The 25,594-nt window shown below is 38.8% G+C and overlaps 1 protein-coding gene across 2 annotated transcripts in view; it reads right to left on the reverse strand.

Annotated features, from left to right (window-relative positions):
- LOC122076649 (PX domain-containing protein EREL1-like) overlaps positions 1–23,506 on the reverse strand; it is a 26,537-nt gene extending 3,031 nt beyond the window's left edge. The window contains exons 1-6 of one of the 2 annotated variants that reach the window (XM_042642061.1): positions 22,980–23,506; positions 12,773–12,883; positions 11,766–11,864; positions 11,506–11,592; positions 1,243–1,351; positions 242–1,044 (exon numbers count right to left, since the gene is read on the reverse strand). In XM_042642061.1, coding sequence (XP_042497995.1) covers positions 242–1,044; positions 1,243–1,351; positions 11,506–11,592; positions 11,766–11,864; positions 12,773–12,883; positions 22,980–23,069 — 1,299 coding nt within the window. In that variant the 5' untranslated portion in view covers positions 23,070–23,506. Of the gene's footprint in view, positions 1–241; positions 1,045–1,242; positions 1,352–11,505; positions 11,593–11,765; positions 11,865–12,772; positions 12,884–22,979 lie in introns of those variants that run through there. The other variant, XM_042642062.1, reaches the window with a different exon arrangement.
- Between the last annotated feature and the right edge of the window lie 2,088 nt (positions 23,507–25,594).

Genomic DNA, 25,594 nt, shown 5'->3' on the forward strand with positions numbered 1-25,594 from the left:
ATAAATCAAGCTTATCAAAGTTCACTCTCCCCACCCCCCACCCCATAAAAAAAAAAAAGAAAAAAAAAATAAATAAAAAATAAAAAGACTATTGAAAAGCTCAATTATGAAAACATAACAACAATTACAGGAATAGTATAACAGAGAAATAGGAAAAAAGAGTTGACAACTCATAATACAATCAAATTAAAAATATAAATAAATAATGCCTCAGAATGCTTAGGGATGTTCTGGTGTCCACCTTTGTTGTAAGATAATCTTTCACAGCCATTTCTTGATTGAGTCTTGCAATAAGATCCTCCATGTCTGTTTTCCCTGTAGCTAGTCTCTGCTGCAGGGTCATAAGGACTCTATTCATTTTATTTCTCTGATTCAACGGAAGAACTATCTGTACATCATCTGGAAACTGCATAACTGTTGCTCCAAGAATTTCAGCAGAAGTTCGAGCTTCAGCACCTCCAGGAAAGTCAAGGGATCCATCACCACATGAATTAGGAGCACCCGAATTCAATATTTCACTACCTCTTACAGAACTTATGTCACTTCCGACACTCTCAGCTGACAGCTTTCGAGTATGACTGGCTACTTTACCATGCTCTGGCTCAGATAAGAGCTCTACCCCATCTCCTGAAAGAAATGCAACCTTAGAAGCATTTCCATTAAATCTATCCTGGTTTGGAACACTTTTTTCTTTTCTGGTATGAATTTTGTGCCTGGAAAATCCTTCTAGCTGTTCTAGAATAGAATCGCCCACAAAAAGACCATGATCACTAGGTATGCCAAAATTTGCAAATGTTCCAATGGAATTAGCCACTTCTAGATCCAAGGGTAGATCCTCAGTACCAATTTCAGACACGTTATCCCTTCCTTGCCTCGGTGTTCCAAGTTCAGATGTCTCATAAGCATTATCACTACCATAATCGGATGTGATTGACAAACTACCAGCAACAGAAACACCTGAATTGGGTTGAACTTGGAGTGAAGAAACCATGCTGTTGCCAGATGCATTTGATTCTATAGTATGATCATTTCCATCATGAAATGCTGAAAAAAGAAATTATGGGACCAAATATTAAAACAGTAACGCAAGATGCAATATATTCAAAACCTGTCGATGTCATTCTAAATTTTGTCGAGTAGCCTCCAAAGTTTGCAAACATAAGACAATGCAACTTATTGTATTAGGCAAACATCTAAAAGCCTAACAAAGAGGGGGTGGGGAATAAAAAAGGAGCCACCTACAAGACCTAGCAGCAGCTTCTAGCTCAAGAAAGGATGCCACTGGAGCACTTCTAGATATATCAATGTCTGACAGAAGCTTTACCATCCACTCCTCCAAAGAACACCTTCGCTGCGACAAAACTAACCATGATGAGAAATGAGAACATTACTCACCCATATAGACATTAGATAGCTCGTTTCCAATTTCTAGTTATGGCTTCTCCATGTTTTTGTTAATGTTAGAAATCACTTCACCTTGTGCTTATTTACAGTACTTTCAGGACAAAGGAGTAACAAAATAAGGTTCCAATAATACTAGAATTTGATTTATCCAAAAAAGATTCTAAAAAATAAATACTCAGAACAAGAACATGAAGGGTAGAATTTGCAATGATTCTAATTTTAGTATTTGCAACTCTAAGCAGTTTTATTATGTGTGTGACATTTGGAACAGATATCCAGTACCTGTACCCTATTTGGCCAGAGCTACAATGATGTAGATTGACTCCATGGACAGGTTTACAGCTGAATGAATCAATCTAAGGGTGGTCCATTACCCTCAATAGTGGACCAACCCATTGGGCCATAGGACTAACCAGACAAGCTGGGCCAGCCCACTATCGGCTATAGGTTTTGGGTCCTCCAAACCGAAATCGTGGGGGCTGTTCTACCTTGAACAGCAAGCTACAAGCTGCCATCAATTGGGCATGCTTCTAGAAGCTTGTTCATTTTCTTTTATTACTTAGTCTTGTCCAAGGGAAGATTGTGTCTTAAGTCTCGCTTGTAGAGACTTTCCTTTTTCTTAAGTTTCTATTTTCATGGCTCCACACTTTGGGCCTACATAATGTAACAGACCAAGGGGTCTCCCCACGATATTAAGAGATGAATACAAGCTTGCTTTGTGTGCAAACCATCGTCCTGAGAGAGGCTGATTAGGTGATATGCCCAAGCTGAGATAGCCATCTATCCCCATCCCCCTTCTATCCATCGATTCTCCTTCTCCCACATTACGTTTTATATTTTTTGTGCATATTTGAGTCTATCTGAGACCTGCTGAAGCCCTCATTGAAGTCCTTCATTGGTTGCTGATCTGAGACCCTCAAGCAAGGCTTGCAGCACTGCTATTTTGAAGATTTCTGGGCAGTAAGTTGAGATCCCAGATCTCCCTGCCTGTTGATCATCTAAGGCCCCAGCTTTTGGACATCTGTTGGCCTCCCTAGGAAAACAATCCCTTAGGGTGACCCCAAATCATAGTCTCAGCCCCATTCAACACTCTTGTTGAGACTTGAAAGGCTTCATGATGGAACCATGACCGAACCAGTAGCTACTGCCTGGTAGTAGTGCAGAATTCTGAATGATTTTTTTCCCTTTGTGGTTTGGACTGTTGATAATGTGCAACTAGTCTCAAGGATACCGACTTCCCCCTGCAATTTCTAGCCGGTTAGAGCTCTCCCGAGAGAAGTCCATCGCTGAAAGTGTGCCCTGTTCTTGCTGCTCCTGTTCGTTGGCTGAAGGTAGAAGATAATTTTCTACCCTGAGTTATCTTTTGACCTTTTCTGATTTTCCCATTATACCCCTCCCTTCACCTGTAAGTTGCATTTGCCCTTCAATTAACTTTAGTTCCTTGTCTACCCTTGCTTAATATATAAAAATCCCTTTTGATGCAGTTGGACACAGGAAGATTTGGGGTTAATTTATCACTTTTAACTATTTATTTGTTTCCTGGGTGTCAGTCAAGTTAGTTGGGAGATTCAAATTTTTATTTCAGTTTCTAATTTAGGTTAGTTTCCATTTTAATGAGTTTCCAGTGTCATGCTTTAATTTCCTTTATATAGTCATGTAACACGGTGAAGACTTCAGACTTTTGAGAATTGAAATTTTGTTTTGGTTAAAGCTATGGCTGCCATGACTTGGGTGACACTCCCTCCCCTTCCCTGACCTTCTTCTCTTCTTTCCCCTTTCCTTTCTTTCTTCCTTGTTTCCCTGTTCTCTCTCTGTTTCTACTCCAGGCAGCACTTGCAGCCAGTACAGGAGGTTCAATCTCCTTCGATTCAGCAGCTCAGTCTGAAACTTGGGACATAAGCACTCCTCCTTGGGGCGATTTAAACCCTAAGTTCCATCCCAAGATCCTGCGAGTCAGCGGACAGCAAATCTGAAAACCAGAACTCAGATCTGAGTTATCAGCCAGGTTCAGGTCGCAGGATTCTCCCCAAGGTTGTTGCATCTTCTTCTGATCTGATATTGGTTGGAACCAAGAGCAATCTGTCCTCCGATCTCTCCCCCAAAGTTTCGGTTCGATTGGATTCCTGTCGGGTGAATTCTATCAACTGGAATCAGACTAGGTCTCCGCTTGTTCTGTATTCCATGTGTGTTTCTAAGGTTGAAGAAGGCAATTCTTATAAATTGAAGGTAAGGAGAGAATATTATAACCACCCCTTATTTCTGAATTTTAGTTCCATTTATTCCCAATCTTCTTTAATTCCAGAACAGCCCATCCCTTTTAAAGTTCTATGTCCAGTTAACCCCCCTACCTATTCCCTCCACTTTTAAGGGTTTGAATTGTTCCTGAATTTACAAAATTGCCATTCAACAATTAATTTGAACTATCTATCACTCTCCTGGGCCCGTGAACGATCCAATTCCGGTTTTGGAACCCAGATCTACATCAAGTGGTATCAGAGTGAATTTCCTACAATCTCCTAACCATGACAGGTCACATCACTAATATTGAGTTGCACAAATTGTACCATGAGGTACTTGAGAATCAATAAAATACTGATGTCAAGGTTGAGAGGATTGAGGCAAAATAAGTTTATGAACGAGACTCAAGGTGCTCTCACTAAGATTCTTGCATTTATGGAGAGGTTCGAAAAGCAAGCTGACGAAGAACCATCTACACCACCTCCTCAGTTTCATGCTCTACGGATCGAGGATACATCTCACAGACAACATGCTCCAATTATACCCTAAGATGTTACTCGGAAATTTTCTGACAGAGATTATGGCATCAAAGTTGAGGTTCCAGAGTTCAGTGGTGAGAAGGGACCCGAAGAATTCTTGACTAGCTTACCAAAGTTGAGAGGATTTTTGCTTATAAACCCTTCCAAACGAGAAGAAATGTGAACTAATCTTCACCAAGTTTATTGGATATGAATGTTCATGGTGGGATGACGTACTGCACTCCAGGTTTGTCAAGTGACTTGGACCCATCACCAATTGGGAGGTCATGAAGCGAATTCTGAAAGATAAATTTGTTCCTCCTAATTATGAGAAGGTAATGTCTCATAAATTGCTCAATTTTCAATAAAGGCAACAAGGATGTGGATATCTACAACATCGAGTTCCACAAACTCTCTTCAAGGTGCCGACTTCAGGAAATGGACTAGCAACGGGTGATGAAGTATATCAGTGGGCTAAGTACTGAGATCCGACTCAAATTGGCTAACATTGATTTCAGGTCCGTTGATGAGGCAGCAGCTTATGCAAAGACAGCCGAAGAGAAGTCCATTTATTGGAAGAGTATGATCAAGACTCCTACAGTTTATAGACCTCCACCATTTATGGAGGAGAAAAAGTCTAAATTTGGCAGTGGAAGAAGAGGTCAGAACTCAACAAAAATAGTAATTGGGTGAAGAGCATCAAATGTCATAGTTATGGTGAGAAGGGTCACTAAGCCAAAACAAATCCCCAATAAGACTCGTTTTGTGAATGTAGTAGAGAAGCAACCAACAGAGAAGAATGGTGATGTCAATCCTGATTTACATCCTTATCCCTTCAATGCCGATTCAATTGACTATAATGATGATGTCGAATTGTTGCAGAAATACATCCCGCACTAATCGAAACGTACGGAACTGAAAAGTGTAATTAAGACAAACACAAAAAAGTAAAAGATGCAGAGACATGATTTATGTGGTTCGACACAGTTGCCTATATCCACGTGGCAATATCACGAAGCTCACTTCACTAATACAGGGAAAATTTACAACCCACACACCTCACACCCACAACACTGTACATGGGACCCACCCAACAAGGGGACTCACTCACAATATAACTCTCACAAATCCCCAAATGAGAACATATACAGAAAAGTTATACACTGGTATTTCCCTACAAGTGATCCCACACCCAAACACAAGAACACCTCAAGAGAAATTATCAAGCTCCAGTTCACGTGCTTGGTTCACTTCTGAGTCACTGGGCTATATCATTGAGCTCCTCTACCCCTTCCTATTTATAGGCAAAGGGAAGAAGCCATTCACCACGTTTTATGTGCCGTGATCGATGTCATAGCCACCTCAAACTTCTAGTTTCTTCAAATTCGGCGGGGGGCAGTGCCTACCATGGCGGGTGCACCCTCTCTGCAACCTTCTTCCTCCTTCTCCAATCTTCTTTCATGCATTTAAACGTAAACAAGGTAATGCAGAACCGGGGTTTAAGAGAATCTTGTTCGGTTCGCTTAATGGCCCACCCAAATAGGAGTACTCAAGAAACAAAGGCAGTGGCAGTATTGTAAATAAACAGAAATAATAAGAGTGGCAGACTTGTAAATATCCAGATTATTAATGAGCTGCTTGGAAGAGGGGACTTAAAAGGAATTAATATAATTTGATGGGGCTACAATAGGAAGTAAAATAAGAAAAGGGGATATGAAAGAATTAGAGACAAAAAGAAGGGCATAATGGTAAATCAGAATTAAAAGACAGAAAAAGGAGCAACTCACGATTTTGTTACCTTCTTCCTAGGACCAAAACAGGGGCGGTAGAGTTAGGAGAACTCAGATCAAGAGAAACTCTTCACCAGGCCTCGGTTTTCTCTAAAACTTCAAGTGGAGATTCTCAGGAAAGGGCTCTAGCAAACCCACAAGACAAACAATCGGATCTGTAGGTTGGAAGGCTGTGGGAGGAACCTGAAACATAACCTGGCGGTGGAGCTTCTAGCAGTTCAGTAGCAGACTTGGATCCTCAACACAGAGTAAGGCTTCTGGTCTCAAATTCAACGGCTAGAGTCGCCTATGAGAGGGATCCCTTCGCTCAAGACCTTGGCTCAAATAGATCAGCCACAAAGGAGCAGAACCCAGTTTCTGTGGGCTGCAACTTTCGCTCAGAACAGGGTACCAGTAATAGCAACAGAGAATAGGAGTGGTAGGAAGGAGAAAAGAAGAGATTTCAGAGGGGAAAATAAAGAAGATGAGAAGAGAAAAATCAGAATAATAAAGAGGAAGAAAGAAGAATATCATAGAAGAGGATGAAGAAAACCACCCAGGGCAGCCATCATTTCCAACCAAAACATATTTTTTTCAATTCATTCAATTCAAAAGACTGAGTTCCTCTAACCATTACATGACTAATATAAAGGAAAAATCAAACAATTAATGGAAACTATCTGAAAATGGAAACTAACCTACATAGCAACTAAAAAAAATAAAAATCCAATATAAATTAACATACTATCAAACTGATTCTAGCTCTAAAAAGGAAAGGAATAGGAATCAAATCGAAGAGAATATCTCAAGCCCAATGCCCAACTGCATCACAAGGAGGACTATGACAGGAGAAGTGAGAAAGATGGGATGACTTGTCTTCATCTCAATATGTTAGAGTGAATAGTGTGAGTTTTGTTTTATCTCAATAATGTTGGCAGCCCATTTTGACTTTGGTGCTGCCGACACATCATGTTCACATTCTCCCACTTGAAGACTATCTCCGAATTTCCCAAACATCACCTCCGATCAGGTAACCACAAGCCCAAGAGAAGTTCTGCACCAAATGAACTTCTCCCTCGCAACAGGCTTCGTCAAAATATCAGCAACATTGCTGTTGGTGTGAATCTTTTGCAGAGAGATTGCTCCATCTCGAACAAAATGATAGTTTACATCAATGTGCCCAGTCTTAGAGTGAAACATTGGATTTACAGCCAAATGTAATGCACTCTAACTATTGCAATGAACAATTATCACCTTCTGCTTGATTCTCAATTCATCAAGCAACCTCTTCAACTAGACACCTTCTTTACATGCATCTGTAGTTGCGATGTACTCAGCCTCCCCGTGGTAGATAATGCCACCACAGATTACAAACGGGACATCCAATTAATTGCACCACTGACTAAAGAGAAACAGAATCCAGTGGTAGCTCTCCGTCTATCATAGTCTCCTGCAAAATCTACATTCACAAAACTAACCAACTATAAATTTTGGCTACTGTATCAGATAGCCATGTCTAAAGTACCCTTCAAGTAACGAAGGATCGACTTCATAGCAGTACAATGATCTCGACCCGGCTTTGCCATGTATTTACTAACTGCTCCCACTACTTGTGCAATGTCTAATCTGGTGCACACCATGGCAAACATAAGGCTTCCTACTGCTAATGCATATGGTATTCGAGACATCTCTGTCTTCTCCGCTTCTATGCAAGGACTTTCTTCCGAAGACAGATTGCAACCAATAGGAAGTGGGGTGTTAACTAGTTTAGCATTCTACAGATTGAAGCAACGCAAAATCTTTTCAATATAACTCTTCTTAGTTATCCAGATTGGAACGTACGAAATCAAAGCGTTACCTGATCGGAGGTGACGGATTGGGCAATTTGAAGTTGTGAAAAGTATTTTCAAAATTAGTTTTCAAGTGGGAGAATGTGAACATGATGTGTCGGCAATACCAAATTCAAAATGGGCTACCAACATTATTGAGATAAAACAAAACTCACATTATTCACTCTAACATATTGAGATGAAGACAAGCCATCCCATCTTTCTCACTTCTCCTATCAGTCCTCCTTGTTTACGTTTAAATGCATAAAAGAAGATTGAAGAAGGTTGCAGAGAGGGTGCGCCCGCCATGGTAGGCACCGCCCCCCGCCGAATTTGAAGAAACTGGAAGTTTGAGGCAACCACGACATCGTTCACGGCGCATAAAATATGGTTAATGGCTTCTTCCCTTTGTCTATAAATAGGAAGAGGTAGAGGAGCTCAAGGATACAGCCCAGTGACTCAGAAGTGAACCAAGCACGTGAACTGGAGCTTGAGAATTTCTCTTGAGGTATTCTTGTGTTTGGGTATGGGATCACTTGTAGGGAAATACCAGTGTATAACTTCTCTGTATATGTTCTCTATTGGGGATTTTTGAGAGTTGTACTGTGAGTGAGTTCCCTTCTTGGGTGGGTCCCATGTACAGTGTTGTGGGTGTGAGGTGTGTGGGTTGTAAATTTTCCCTGCATTAGTGAAGTGAGCTCCGTGATATTGCCTCGTGGATGTAGGCAACTATGCCAAACCACGTAAATCCTGTCTCTGCATCTCTTACTTTTTTGTGTGTCTTGATTACACGATTCGGTTCCGTACGTTCCAATTAGTGTGGAACGTATTTCCGAAACAATTCATGCTCATTCCGCTAGTCTTACATCCTTCTCAAATAGACTAGTTGACAAAGCTCCTCTCTTCAAACAAAAAAGGTACTCTCTTACAGCGTTTTGAACCTACTGATGTCCATACAGTTGTTGATATTGGGGAAAAATCAAACTTCATCTCTGCTGAATTTGTTTGAGCACACAACTTTCCACAGAAGCAACTCTTCAAGATAATTCACGTGCAAGGTTTTAGATCCACAGCTCGAGAAAATGCCACTATAATTGTTCGAGTACATTTACAGTTTGGGCCGCTACAATACTTGCATTGCTTAGTCACCCCATTGGCCCACTGTGACATTCTTCTAGGGCGACCTTGGCAAAGACATGTTGGTATCATTTATAATGGTGCACGGAACACCATTAAGGTGAAGCAAGGAGGTCATACGTACTTAATGACGCCACAAGTGTTATCCGACATGCCACGTCGACGTCTCCAGTGACACATCAGCCTACTCTCCCTCTTCTTGGAGTTATGTTCCAGTCATCTACTTCAAGATATGTGTCACCTCATCGACGAGTGATTTACAAGGGTATCTTGGGAGCACGACCTAACTCGACAGAGTCAGAGTTCTTTTAAGACCGGGAGAGTTGATGCAGTTGGGTGTTAGAAATTTGGGGTTATTTAGCACTTTAACTATATATTTGTTTCCTTATTGTTAGAGTAGGGTGTCGGTCAAGTTAGTTGGGAGATTCAATTTTTATTTCAGTTGCTAATTTAGGTTAGTTTCCAATGTTATGCTTTGATTTCCTTTATATAGTCATGTAACATAGTGAAGATTTCAGATATTTGAGAATTGAAAGTTTGTTTTCGTTAAGCTATGGCTGTCATGATTTGGGTGACACTCCCTCCTCTTCCCTAAGCTTCTTCTCTTCTTTTCCTTTCCTTCCTTCTTCCTTGTTTCCCTGTTCTCTTTCTCTTCTCTGTTTCTGTTTCTCTGGTTCGATCTTCGATTCAGCAGCTTTCAGTATGAAACTTGGGACATAAGCACTCCTCCTTGGGGCGATTTAAACCCTAAGTTCCATCCCGAACTCCTGCGATCAGTGGACAGAAAATCTGAAAACCAGATCTGAGTTCACCGCCAGGTTCAGGTCACAGGATTCTCCCCGAGGTTGTTGTATCTTCTTCTGATCTGGTAATGGTTGGAATCAAGAGCAATTTGACTTTCGATCTCTCTCCCAAAGTTTCGGTTTGATTGGATTCCTGTCAAGTGAGTTCTATCAATTGGAATCAGCCTAGGTCTCCACTAGTTCTGTATTCCAAGTGGGTTTCTAAGGTTGAAGAAGGCAAGTCTTATAAATTGCAAGGACAGAATATTATAACCACCCCTTATTTCTGAATTTCAGTCCCATTTATTTCCAATCCTCTTTAATTCCAGAATAGCCCATCCCTTCTAAAGTTCTAACTCCAGTTGACCCCACTACCTATTCCCTTCACTTTTAAGGGTTCGAATTGTTGCTGAATTTACAAAATTGCCATTCAACAATTATTTTGAACTATCTATCACTCTTGTGGGCCCGTGAACGATCCGATTCAGGTTTTGGAACCTGGATCCGCATCACCTTTTTTATCCTCGTTATTACTATCAAACAGGCCTTAAAGTTCTGATTACTACGGCTCTGCTACTCCCCTTGCAAACTTTGAAATATTTACAAAGTTGCTATCTTCTGCATTCTCTTTTCGTTATTGTACAGTTGGGTGTGACTAGCGAGCCCAAACAGGGTTTTTCGAACCTGGGATCTCATCAGGCAGACCCGACGACTTGGAGAGTGATAAAGGAATGGTGTTTCATGTTGGTATAAAAAAGGTTATATTCTGTAAATATTTGAGTTCTATAGATAAGATAAGAAACTTTAATTTTACACAAACACTCTCCTAAGGTTAAATTTAAGGACAATAGATAACGTATTTGCACCCAAATCCCCCACTTTACTTGACATGCCTAACGACTTAGGCGCCCACTTAGGCGACAAGGAGCCTAGCTACCGCCTTGGGTCGCCTCGTTTTTGTGACAACTATGCACACAACATGCTGGGCAAACCCCTCCACTTCATCCACCCTTTCTAATACTTTGTGCAACATCATCTTCTATTTCTCCTTCTTTCTTTATGATTGACTTACGTACCTAAATTTTTCAAATTGCTGTATCTCCCTACCATCAATTCACTACCCAACTTCCAGTCCTAGTGTTACAAAAGTTACACACTATGTACTTTGTTTTTGTTGTATTTATCTTAAAACCTTTTGATTCCAAGGTTGATTTCAATAATTCTAACCTAAATGCATTACCCCTGGAACCCAAATAGCTGAAGTGATTTCTCTCCAAGTCCCATATTGTGAGTTTTCTGAAACACATTTTCATGTTAGAACAGAATTTTCAAAAACCCTAACCTTCATCATGAAATTCTCTTCTTTGGCTCTGCAATATCACAAACTTCTATCATCTTCCCCTTAATGCAATTTAAATGCTAACAATCAAGAAAGAAAAAATGGGAGAAGTGATTTAGATAGTAGAATAATCAGCTGATACAAAGATTGCTCTAGTCCTAGCAATGACATCCATAGGGCATATCATCTAAAAGTTTTATATGTTAAAAAAACTTACAGAATAGGAAATGAAAGTAGCATTCTCTGGGTGGGAGAAATGGATGGCTGACAAATATAGGGAGGCATGGACATACATAGGGGTATCTAATTGAATTTCACTCTGAAATTTGACACATGGTCAATCCAGACCATTTGCTAGACATCCAACGGCAGGAATTGTCACATTACCCCTTCATATCACAAAAATAGGTGGCCCTCTTAGAAAACCTCTCCAAGTGGGCCAGTGTAGAAATTTTTTTGCCATATTAAATAGAAAAACAAGTTCCTTACCTCTTCCAAGAGTGTCCTGCTTTTTAGTCTCAGAAGGCCTTTTGGAGGGGCTGGGGGAAGATTTTTCTTGGGAAATCCCTTTTTAAGCTACAAAAGAAAGTTAGTAATGTAAACAGCCTTGAAATCACCTGAATATAAATTAAATAAAATCAATATTTTCCTGAGAAGGCAGGGTCCAACAAAAGGCCAACAATGAAGTCAATTTTGCTATAAAACATACAAACAGGAGATTTTTTACACTAAAACCTCAGTATACTTACTTCAGTAAATAGCTTAAGGAAATCATTGAATCTACGTAGTATCCCTCGGGTAGTAGTGATCCCTTCTGGTGATTGTATACCAACTTGAACCCTGTAAAACTGTAACCCGCGAAAGTTAAAACAAAAAGCCGCAAGCAGGAAAGAAATTAAATAAACTGTTCAAATGTCTACACATAAAGCCAATATACAAATTGGACAAACCATAAGGGCAAGTTGAAAGTCACTTCAATCACAATATACAAATTGGACAAACCATGTAGGCAAGATAATAACTCTTACATCCATCAAAGAAACACTCCGTGCCACTTGGTGAACTCAGGAAATGCATTACATGTTCTGTGGTGCTCCTGAGCAGGAGGAACATTTTAAATTGTGAACCAAATTTCAACAATATAGATGCAATTTTTGAGTATTTACTTTATTTGATTAAATTAGAGATTGAAAAGGAAGGACCAAAAGAAACAAATGGATTAAAAATATTTATTGAGAAAAAGAAACTAGTAGTTTGTTTCGTTTAAGAAAATGAAGCAATGTGCGATAAACAAAATTGATAATAACAATAATAACAAGATAACAGTGTATTTACATGTGCTTATGAAGCAAGAGAGAGTGAGAGCAAAAGCAAGACAGGTAAAAATAAAAAGCAGTATAGACAAAACAAACCAGATAACTGTATGATTAAGTGTGTTCTCTGTATTTGCAATTCCATACTCAATAGAACTGTTAAATTTGCCTCTTCATAGGAAAAGACTAGCATAAAGCTTTGGATGTTGTTTTATGAATCGTGGTTGGAATAAATAGGAATCGGATCGTTTTCTCACGCGATTATAGAGATGGCAGACTTGAATAAACATAAAAAACGTATACAGAGGAGCAAATAGGAAAGTCCTGGTCTAAAATTGCATTCATGTTTATGTGCAAAATCAGTAGCAACATAAGTAGCACAGCTAATACATGCATGGCTAAAGGTCAAAAACTCAATTTGGGAAGAAGATAAAAATTCTCACCGCTACAGGATCTGAATCTCTTGATTTTGGTAGGAGGATCCATGAGGGAATTGTGACACAGTAACTCCATCCTGTATGAGGGTCGTGTGGCCAAACAGTGTCTCGTCCATCCTATACAAGGAAATGAAGTATCATGTAAGTAATAAAATAAAGGATTGTAATTGATTCAGACATATGGCTTAATAATTACAGAAACACCTAATATAAGTTTTTGAGCCCCCAAGGAAATTGGTTCCTGTACTTCACTGCATCCGTTAGATTGAGGGCTCAAATGAACAGAGTAAAACAGAACATATCACTTAATACTAGAGAAAATTCTAATCAGATATGACAGAATATAAATACAAATATGAATATATATATATATATATATATATATTATTTGGTCATTCGAATTTGGATCCATTAAGGATTTGGAATTTCTCAAATCTCAAATTAATTTCAGCAATATCCAATAAATTTTCCAAGTATCAAATTAATTTTGAAAGGGACAAGTGATATTCAAGAGAGCTTAACGACTAGTTTCCTTGGAACTTAGGAAAGTCTTTGGTTAATGATGAAGTTTAATTACTTCTCATTAAGTTTTTGAGCTTAAAATTAAAAAACAATTTGAATTAACTTGATTATTACAGCTAGTTTAACGGCTAGTTGGGTGCCTATAAAAGGGCTTGAGCTATAGCTACAAGGACTTAAGTCTTCCACACAAGGTGGTGACTTCTCACAAGATGAAGTGCTTCATGACAAATCAGCTTGAAGGAAGGGCAAGGATATGATCTTATGAAGATACAGCTGAGCTTAAAGGAGGCAGTTCCAAACTTGCAGAAAGAAGGCATTTGCTGCAAAAGGTGGTGAGCAAGATCACAGACGTACGTGGAGTACATAAGGAAATCCTTGGTTGTTGGTTAGGGCACACAATCTGAAGGACAGTGATTGTGTGGAAAAAATTCTTGGCTTCTATTTAGGGTGCACAAAACTCGAAGGACTGTAGTTGTGCTGAGGAAATCCTTGGCTATTGGCCTTGGTGCACAATCTGAAGGACTATGATTGTGCTGAAGGAAAATCCTCGGCGGTGGAGGTCCAGGTCCTACTCTGAAGGACTGAGATTGGTTGGAGTAATGGCTTGATTCTTGCCAGTGAAACGAATCATTTAGTGGAAAATCCTTGACCAGGTTGACCTTAGGAGTGGAAGTAGGATGGAGATCTGAACCACTATAAAATCGACAGTCTTTCAGTGACTCTCTCACCTCCCTTCTTGTGTTACTTTACGTCATTTCAGTCCAATTACTTGCTTCACTACTTTACATTTGATTGCTTACCTTAGCTTGCAATCTGTCCATTGCAAAACTATCTTCATGCAGTTAAATGGTAACCGTAGCTTGCAAGTAATTGTTGTAAATTGTTATACAAGATTGTCTAAGAGATATCCAATCCTAAATATGTACCTAGGAGAGATTTTATCTTTCGAGCTTCCTAGTTTATCCATAGGTGATGCAGATAAACTTACTGGTTTGAAGTACAGAAAGAAAAGGACCAGCCAGCCCAAACAGCCCAATCAAGCTAAGGCTGGCCCAAGTAGTCCACCTCTTGGGAGGACAGCTGTAGAGCCTCAAAAGTCTTCACCAACTACTTCTTTAAAAGCCCTCACCAACCAACCTCAAAAGTCCTCACCAAACAGCCTCCATGGTCTCCTACTAATGTCAATAATGGAGGCTTAGCTTATCTAGGTTTAGCCTATAAATACATATAATCCCTTCAACAAGAAAAAGAAGAAGAATGAAAGAAAAGAAAAGAGAGCTTTGGCTTGAAGCTGTGAGAGGCAGTGACTGTGAGATGCAGTGAAGCGGTGAGATGCTGTGGGTGAGAGACCCGAGTCTGAGAAAGACTATCTACCCTCCTCCTTCCCCAATCTTCTTATCTTTTCTTATCCTTTTATTGGCTTTCCTATGTAACCTCAAAGATGGAAATAAATTCTGTTTATGTGTATTATGTAATAAATTCTGTTTCTGTTTACCCCTATACATTCGATCCTTGTTGCAAACGACCTCCAGTTGGACTTCTACTGGTTCGAGATCGATTCTGCATTAGTAGGGAGATAGATCACTCAATGTAGAGTTCATAGGATCTGAGGTTGATCAATCACTTACTGTACAGTTCAAGATTGTCTGAAAGATATGCAATCCTAAAGTTGTGAGTTTGCCTCAATGGAAGAGAAAAAACTCACATCCAATTCACCCCCTCTTGGGTGCTGCCATTCGATCCGATAGGCTAATTACAAACATTTTGAATGGGAAAAAAAAAATCCAAAACTGCAGTCTGTTCCCTGTGAGCGATAGAAAAGTTGTTCACTGTTGAACTCTTACAACTAGAATACAAGGCCATTAAAGTAGAGATTTCAAGCACTCAAAGACACCTCCGGGAAACTTGAATGTTCCTGGACTGCACCCAAAAACACCTCCACAAGCCATGAAACCAACTCTGTAACCAGTGAGGGGTGGTATAACACCTTAGTTTTGAGGTCACAACACTCGCACCAAGTGGCCTCTTTCAGCAAGACTCAAGGCAGAGATTGAGGACCCCATAGGTTTCAAACAAACAAGGTTCCTGTAGTTGAGAGCTTACCTGTGAAACTGCTACCTAGGCGAACTGCTCTATACATATTGAGACAGTTACGGTTCTACCTTGGAATCTTCAAATGGTCTCTCAAACCATCACTCTGTCCTTCCATGGTGGTAGGATGTTTTCCTTCACATATTCTGTTCAACCGGAGTGCTGCTTCTTTGACAAAGCTCCTTATCGAAAAGTGTGGGAGCTTGGGAAACTAACCGACTCTCAAAAATGGCTGAGAAAGTTGGTGAGCTTGTTTGCTACCGTTTCACCTAAAAGCTCAAACTGTTAGGGAAGGGCGACGTCAACGTATATATTAACACTCCCCTGCACGTGCAGGACAAGATCCCATGGTATGCAGGTGAGTTCATATGGCATTTCTTCGCATAGCACCGAGGGAGGAGAAGTGTCGTCTCTTATCCGAATTTGCACTTCCCAGGAGTCGAATGCTTAACTTTCTTACTATGATGCCATGTTCACGACCGTTTCACCTAAGAGTTTCAAATAAAAAGATTAGAAAGTACAAGAATACCCCCATACATAATACTACCTTCTATTCTAGCCCCATTACATGGGCATTCTAAGAATACCCCTACAGTTATTCTAACAGCATCCCCTTAGTAGTCCCTTGCACCCATGTCAAAGTCATAGATTTTTCAATGATTTGTTTCATCACATGGCCAACTCCATTTAAGCTGAAACTCCGCATGAGAGTAGGGGACCTTGAGGTCTAGCTGTCCACAAAATGTCAACCTAATCATATCCATCACATGACAGTAGGCACCCGACTTTTTACTCAGAATAAAAGGGTTTGCTTTGACCGTTAGGAGTAGGTAACATGTTCCCTGTCTTTCTTTCTATTGCATTCTATCTTGTCGTATGATATTTTGTTCTGCGATATTTGAGAATCACCATCAATACCTCGGTGTAGATTTAGGATAATCCTTTGTTCCATAGCTAATGCAGGAGTAGATTACAAGAAACTACCCCAGCAGTTTATAACCCCAAACAATACAAATAGGACCAGGAAACAAAGAAATAAGACCATCAAATAAACCCCCAATGATACAATACCCATATAGGAGTAATACCATCCCAAAACCCAACCTGATAGGAGAGAGAAAGACCTGCTATAGAGCTGGAGAGAGAAAGATGCGGTTAGGTCTGTAGGAGTCCGATTGAGCTGCACTCTTGGGGGTAGATAGTCCCTAGGTAGGGTAACAAAAACCCCCAAAGTTGAGAGGATTCTGACGGCAGATTGTGAAGTTACAAGCTTTCTTGATTTTCTGACCTAGGAGAGAGAAAACTTAAAGATTCTTCAAAACAGCAGCTGCTCGACTTCAGATGATCTTCAAGAGAGGATCGATTGATCTTATAAAAGTGTAGAACCAGTCCCCAGAAGGATCTGCAGACCAGATCTCAGACTTGGGCAGCAATAAAGGTCGATTGGTTTCAAGAATAGGAACTCTTTGGCTGATCGGATTCTGGTTTTTAATGCTTGGACAAATCTGAACTTCTTTAATACTCACAGCAGCAGTAAACATAAACAACAACAATTAAGAATGAAAATAGAAAGATTAAACAAAGAAAACAAGGGAAAGTGGGGGAAGAGGTGGCTATCTTAGCCTGGGCTTTTCACTCACAGCTATCTCAGCTGCTCTAAGCATTTAGTTGCAAACTTTCTTTTCATTCAAATCTGTTCAATAATGGTACATATGCCTCTCTATTTATAGAGGGAAAGTTTACAATCATACTAAAACTAGGGCTAGTTTTCAAAGAGGACTAGACACTCTTACCATAACTAGGAATTCAAATAGGACTAGGACTTGACTTTATGACTCCAACATGGAATAGGACTAACTAACTAATAGTCCATATAGGACTTTACAACCGACCAATGGCCTAATAGGCCTTTATTGAATTTAATAACAACTAATTAAACTAATGAATTAAATCCCTTTTTCTACCTTCTACCCATATTTTAGGCCTATTAAAGTGGCCCATTTCAAAGAAAACCCATGGGATCAAATGCCCAACACATATATAACACAACCCAAGGTTTATTTGCAATAAAATAAGCCCAAGTGACTAATCTACATCAATATCCCTGGGGCTATTTACAACTAGCCAATTAAGAATTCTCCGATGTACTAGTACTAGCAGTGCATCAAAGATGCAATCATCAATTCCCAACCATGGCTTGGTTATGTGGACCGCCAGATGAGAAAACATTTTCCTAATAAAAAATCGATGATAATTTATCAGCCATAAAAATATGAACAACAACATAATATATACATATATCAGTATAACGATACATAAATATAAGTTTATAACCAACTACATCAATATTTTTCTGATTTTCAAATTCATTTCCATATCTGATCAGCTCAAGGTTTTAAGTATCTACCCGTATCTGCCGATACGCATCGTATCCTTAAGGTACTGATACAATACAACACTGGTACGATACCTTAAAAAAATTGGTATTAGTATATGTAAGAAATCTCATCCTTTATATATAATCAATTGAATGACCTTGTTTCATCATACTTTGTTCTCCTTTTATACATGATATATTTTTCATATTACTTATTTGTAGTGTTTTATAGTTCAAAACTTTATTTTGCATAAATCCAAAATATTTTCATAGATTAAATATTGATGGCTTGCTTACCAATGTAAAACCTCCATTCAATCCAAAATTCAGGAGCCCTACCTTGTGAGTTACAACTTACAGGTCACTCAAGTTTTAGCCTGACCTGGATTTATTTCTCAGTTACAGTTCTGTCCATATCTAAGTCTACTATTTGTTTATGGTTTGGAGCCTGTTGTTAGTATTATCTGGGGCCGATTACATCCGTAATCTTCCTTACGTCAGATAAGATAGAAGAAGAAGAAGGATATGAACTAGGCTTCTCACCTGGAACTTCACTAGCATCTCACAGACATAAGCTGCATCTCACAGAAAAGCAGCATAAAGCCAAGCAAAAAAATTGAAAAAATCGTTGGAGGCTCTAGGCCCTTCTCCTTTATTTATAACTCCATCACAATTACTAAAGTAGGAAAACCATATGTATTTAGGAGGAATCCCTTACAAACTTAGTCTCACTTCAAAATTGGAACTATTCTAGAATATTACAAAATAGAAACTAACTACTGAATCCCATATAGGACTTATATCCCTAATATTTGGGCGTATAGAATTGACCAATTACAATAATGAACCCAAAAAAATTAAGCCCATCACTCACCAAGAATGTTAGTCCATTCTTGGTCCAGTTTGATGGCCTGGTTTGCTCCTGGCCTTGATTTTTTTTTTTTTAACTGCATTAAAGGTGCATCTTTGAAATTCTCGCCACAATCCCACTAGGATTTTTTTCTTTTCTTTATTTTTTGGGATGGTGGGGGGGGGGTAAGGGGGACCATGAACACTTCAATAGTGCACTGAAGCTTTTGTCAAAATATAATGGGATGCAAAACTGAAAACCAGGTAGTTTTTACAACCCTCTCAATGGTTTGAACTTTAAGTTCCTGCCAATTGCAAACAAACAAAGGGAAACATAGGAAAAGCCCAAGGGGGTGGGATTCCCCTAAAAAAATTGGAAATAAAATTATATTTAATAGTTTCAAGATGGTTTGTGGGCTCATATCCTGCTGTATTTTAAATGTCCTTGTGATGTAGATGCACACCCATGGACCGATCCAAACCCATCTGGGTATCTAGACAAAGTTGAACCGGATCCAATTTAGGTCTTTGACTAGTAGGATCTTTTAGGATTTTATTTCTATTCTCATGCAATCTTTTATTTTGGTAGCTTAAGTAGGAGACAGCTACTAGAATTTAGTTTCCAATTAATTTGAGTTTCCAAATTAGAGTAGGTTTCCTTTATTGTTGGTTTTCTTTTACTATTTAAACGCATGTAATGTTCAATTAGAGAACAGATTGAGAAGATGAAATGAGCTTAGTTTTGGGGAAGAGCCTGCGGGCATTGTGTGCAATCCTTCCCCCTCCCCCTTCTTGTGCGAATCTCCTCTCCCTCACCTGCAACTCTGAGTTCACCTCAGGGATTCTTCCCTACCCCTACTAGCCCTCCATCAACTTGGTATCAGAGCCAAAGGATCCCCATTCCTTCCCTTTCATCTCTCTTTTTTCCCTTCCCATTCTCTGTTTTGGTTTCTACCGAGGCTGATAATAGCCAAAAAAAAAAAAATCTCCGTTCAAACAAAGAATCGAGTCCTTTCCCCTAATCCTCCCGTCTTCCAGCAGCTCTCCTCCTCCCCCTTCTTATGTGAATCTCCTCTCCTTCCCCTACAACTCTTAGTTCACCTCAAGGATTCTTTCCTACCCCTACCGGCCCTCCATCACCTTTACCTTCTATCTTACTTTCCTACCCATTTGAAATTCCTTCCTAGTAAAATATCTGATAAGATCTAACAATTATCCTTTCCCAAATTCTAACTAAATCATAAATCTAGAATTCAAATTATACTCTACATGCCCATTTTGAAAAGACTTCTTTTGTTTAGGATCTTGGCACTCAATTTATGAGTAAACCTTCAAGATACTGCATGCTTGCATTTTCCCATTGAATATGATTCAATTGAAACTTTAAGTAAAAAAAGAAATGTAGAGGTCTACATAGATGGTGTTGGAAATATTGTAGTAAAGGCATAGTTGTCATGGCATCTAGGCGACCCAAGGCATTGGAAAGGGTGCAAAATAAAGGCGACACAAACAAGGCAACCAAGGCGACCATCTAGGGGCCTGCTGATTCCTTCGAACCAGGTCCAATGTTGGACCATCCAGCTCCCACCTTGGCCCCATCGAACCAGCCCCAAACCAGGAAAAACATTGTTCAAGAGTTACTGTTCATAAACTGTTCACGTGAACAGTTCTCCCTGCAGTTTTGCCTTATTATTAAGTCTTCTAGAAGCAGCCAGCTGTCCTCATAATTTGAGAGATAGAAGCTTCAAGAAGAGGAGTCCAGCAGCCGGAGATTTCAGCAAGAATAGCTTAGGATTAGTTTCCTTCTTTAGCTTCGTCATGATTGCCAAGTTAATCATATTTAGTAGGAGATGTTAGGCTATTAGTTAGTTTCTAGTTTCTATTTTTATGTTTTTTAGTGGACAAGTAGTTTGTCTTAGGGAAAGTTTAGTTTAGTTTCAATTTTGAAGAAGTTTCCAATTTAGGATTACCCCCCCACCCTTTTTTTGTAATCAGTTGTAAGCCTATAAAGAGGCCATCGATTGTAATGAAAGCCAATATTGAATTAATAAATTTGAGTTTTAACTCATAGCTCAGAGAGCTAAATCTGAGAAGGTGAGATGCCTAAACTTGACGAGTGAGATGCCCAATCCAAACCAATCCCTTCTTCTTCGCCCTTCCTTTTCCCTCCATCGAATTCTGTTTTACTTTTATTTCTTTAATTTTCTCGATGTTATTTTATCTGTTTGAAGCATATTAGAAAGCTGTTTGTTAGCAACCAAGCCCTGCTACTGCTGTTGACATCTGGGAGACCATAGAGGAGCTTGCGGCAGCCAGTCAAGACTGATTTTTGGGCAGGAATTGATCTGCCTTATCTCTCCAACCTCAAGGCTTCTGAGTATCAGACCTGGAGGACTTCTCGAAGATTACTCGACCAGCCCCTTTTGGACTTCTGAGCTCCGGCTGCTGAGTTCTTCAAACTCTCCCTTGAAACCCTTTTGCCATGGTTTCCAAGGCTCATCAAATCTGAGTTTTGGTTTAGAGTATATTGTCTATTGGGATTGTTTACTTTTGTAAACAACCTTACATCAAATAATTCTTCTAGAAACCTTCCAATTTCTCCTCCCTAGCTGTACTCTTGCTGACCAAGGTACATAATAGAACAAGACGAGAATCGGCTGTGGTGATTTCAGATCTTTTAGAAGCTGCCTCTTTGCTCCCAATCAACAGGCTGGATTAGTGACAACAATATTCTGCTCGATGGCTGAGGAATGGTCCAAACTTTGGTCCAGCATTGGACCACTTGTTCCCCTTCTTTGCAAGCTCGATCTACATAATTCTCCTTCATTCAATCAGGTTTTTAGATCACGTTCTATTGTTGACATTGATATCTTCTTCCATAGATCACAAGTTGTATTAGAAGTTCATTGCTTATTCCTTGATGCTTTTACATCGATATTTCTACCATTACTTTCTATTTTTCTATTAGTTTTAATTCTGATTCACTTGCTATTTCTGTCCTTGGTAAATCTATTATATGTTTCTAATTTGAGTTTGACTTGTTATTTCCCAATAGTTACTATATCTGGACTTGCTATATCAGTTACTTTCTAATTCTGTCCCTTATTTATAATTCTGATTTCAGTTTCTATTTTCTACCATCTAAATCTGTCAGTTGCTGTTTTGATAGTGACTAATTTGGCAAATTACTATATTATGAATTTCTAAATCTAAGGGTGCTATTTGGGAAGTTGCTAAATTCTAGTTTCAATTTTGAGTCTCTAATCCCTATGAACCCGGATTACAAGAGGTTTTCTAACCCTAATCCTTAGGTGATTAGAATACACCATTAACCTTTTCATAAGATTTATTCTTTGCTTATCATTCAAGACCTCCATTTTGGATTAAAGAGATATGCGCTTTTCTCTTCTTTTTGTTTTTCAATACTTAGATTAAATATGCCAACAAAGGTTGAGTTACATACTTGGCTAAGTGGGTCTCACTGACCATAGTTTCTTGATCATTCTAAATAAAAGTAGTGAAAGCCAGTGGTAAAAGAAGGCAACGAAAACTCATGCCTTTACTTGTGTATAACCAGTTACATGAAGTAGTTAAGACACAAAATGTCACAGAGAAAATTGAGGATCAGGCACCTTAAAAAGCATCCTATGCTCATGGCCTTTCAAGTTCTTATGATACTTATAAGTTATTGAGAGATCTGCTGTGGAAAGGACGTAAGTCACATACCTGCCCCACCCTTTGAACAGTCTAGATCAATTGCGAATGAGCTTAGCTCACAGACGGGGATGTAGCATCCCACTCGAAGAAATAACTGAATTAATACTAATAGTTTTCTCTATTCTTTATATATCCACCAAAATATGCATAAAGGAATAAGAGCATCTATCTGGCTTCACCAACCACCCTTTTTTCCTTCCAGAATTAAATCCTTTACAATTTACACCACATGCTTAGATTCAAATTGTCTGCAAGGAACGTTTCGGAGAGAAGAAATAATACGTTTTCAATATGCCTGGAAATAATTAGGGCTAAGTCTGATATTTAAAACTCATCCTGAGATCAGTTGAAACCATGAAAATAATTTTTAAGCAAGTCAACGGATCTGCAAAGACTTACACTAAACAAAATTTCAGCTTCAAGACACAGAAGTAACAATTCCATGGATTGGTAAACCCAGATAAATTTAAAGAATCAAAAACAGTCAAGACCATCCAATTAACCAAATAAATATACCCACTAGTGGAAATCTCATTGCCAACTAATCCGATCAATCAGGCGAAATCATCAATCCATATATCCAAAAAGCACAACAATCACTCGATTATTCAACCAGCAAAACCAACCAAAATCAAAGATCAAAACCGGAAAGCTAACCCATTTCTTAGGCGGAGGGCTCCAATCCATCCCCAGCGGCAGAGGCGAGGTACCATCGTGGCGATGCTTAGGAGGACTCCGCCCCAGCATCGCTTTATCGGTTGATCGATCTCTTCCTCAATTTCTCTCTGCGTCCCCTCAATTAAACCCGAAATCACGACCTAGTTTTCTGTCGATTGGATCGGAGAAACACGAATCCATAATAACATCAAAGGAAGAAGCGAATGGCGCCCAAACAACATCGTTTCTTGGTGGAAGTACTTAGACTGACATGTGGGGAAGAAGAAGGGCATGGACTGCGAAGAAGGTAAGAAGAGCGCCGCGTGTGAAACAAACTGAGAAGGAGACGTGGCTAGACGGAGCCGGTGCGCCTCCGTCGACCCACCGCCTGCATTCGGCTTTTGTTGCTTCTTTGAGTTGTCCACTCCTGGTACGACTCCGAACACTTTCTCTCTCTCTCTCGCTCTCTAGGAAATTCTGAAGGCAGCTTTTTTCTACAAGAGAGAGAATAGACGAGGGAACCTCACCTAACTGTCTTCATTCTTTGCTTCGGTGACTCGTTTTTTAGTTTTCCGGAATTTCTGGCCCAGCCAGGCCCTGCTTTTCCGGGTTTAAGTTTAGCCCTTTTATATATATATATATATATATATATGGAAGCCTAAGAGTTGGATTTTTCAAGTGCCGACTCTGGGTCATAGCTGGGCCGAGTTTGGTCCCAGCTAAGGGGATTCAAAGTAGGGTTGAGGTTTTTAGAAGCCAAGTTCAACCTGACCCTGTTGCAACTCTAATAATAATTGCCATGTGTCAATAAGACAAAATTAAAATTCCACGGACACATCTATATCAACAACTAGTCATATTATAAATTATGGATTTTTTTATTGACACCCATAAGATGTTAGTTAATTTATATATATATATATATATTTTACATGTGTATTCGAAATATGTGCATGATAATGACATAATGATGTCACTTTTATTATTTTTGGAAACATTTTTATACTTCTTATTTAAAGAATTTTTGAGAATAAGAATAATGGAAAATTAAAAGAAAGTGAAAGTTCTAAATACACATTAGGGGTGCCGTTCCGACACTCCCCTACAATACTAGTTGACTTCTCCATGTGCTATTATAATGTTATGAGAATTGTTGGAAAAAAAAAAATTAAAAAAGGATCATTTGGATAGCTAAAACCATTAATAAAATAAATGAAAGGAATACATACATGATGAATCACCATTTGGCCTATCTAAGGAGTGCTTTACCTATCTACCTATCTAGGAGTTAAATGCCAACTCATTTATCCATATGGCTAATAATAGAGAATTCGAAAGTCATATGACAAATTCCTGCTTTATCTCCTTTTTCTTGAGTTGATATACAATAATTTTCAATGCAATATATATTTTCATTATTTATTTATTTATTTATGTTATAAATATAACACATCAATATCATAAAAATGTGATATTTTTTTTTTGGTAAGAAAATAAAATGATATACAAGTATATATATTTATGAAGTAGTAAGTTAATTAATCAACAACAGCAAATGATATGACTTTGACTTTAAACCATGAAAATGTTTATAAAGAATTTTAATGAAATTTATATTTTATGGGCAAAGTATCCAGTTGATCTGACTAGATAAGTTTATTTGATTGATTTCAAAACCTACCATGAGGCATTGACAAAAATAAATTTGTTGGATAGGTAGTCTCATTTAGATATCAAGATTAAGTGCCAACATAATTTGCTACGAAGTATAATATGACTTTGAAAATCTAGGACAATGCTAGATTCCATAGTAATGATCAACATACTATAGGCATGCACTAACATACATGTGAGAGTATATAATTCAATCTAAGTCTAAGACTTGACAAGTGAATTACCAAACTATCCACTATCTATCCAATAGTTGGAAGTACCACTTCACTCTACCATGTGAAAAAATTTGTAGACCTTTTTCAAGGAAAGCTTATATTGATAGACAATGACATATCATTTTTCTCACTAGTCATAAAAATACATGACTAAGCTTTTCTTCACCAATGGTAAAACAGGTATTCCTTCGTTGAGGGCCTTGGATGACGTGGAAAGAACATTGGGGAATATAGAATATTATCAACTTTTTATAATAAAAGGGAGAGTAATAATGATTCTAGATGATTGTATTTTTCCTTCACCCAATGTGGAGAGATACTTTCACCAAAACGCATATATAAAGTTCCCTGTCTCCATCAAATGCATAAACACACATGTTAATGGACACTCTTTTCCAATCAATTTGACCAATTTCACACACATATCCCTCTATCTCATTGACTTTTCTGTTGATCCAACGAGCCCAAAGCCCGAATGTTGGGCATTTGGGCTTCTTTAAGTATATAATGTTTACAACATCATTCCAATTTGGCTTAGCCCATATCAACAAATTTTAGGATTCACCTGCTTTGCCATGTAGTTGATATTTAAATACCACTTAAGATCTTGTTTGCTTGACAAAGAAAAATGGAAAAAGTAAAAAGGGGGTGGGAAACTTATACTTGTTTCCTATGAACTTCAATAAATATGAGGAGTATTAGGATAAGTGGGGGTGGAAAACTTAC

This window comes from Macadamia integrifolia, chromosome 4 (assembly GCF_013358625.1).
Source record: "Macadamia integrifolia cultivar HAES 741 chromosome 4, SCU_Mint_v3, whole genome shotgun sequence".
In the NCBI taxonomy this organism is placed as follows: domain Eukaryota; kingdom Viridiplantae; phylum Streptophyta; class Magnoliopsida; order Proteales; family Proteaceae; genus Macadamia; species Macadamia integrifolia.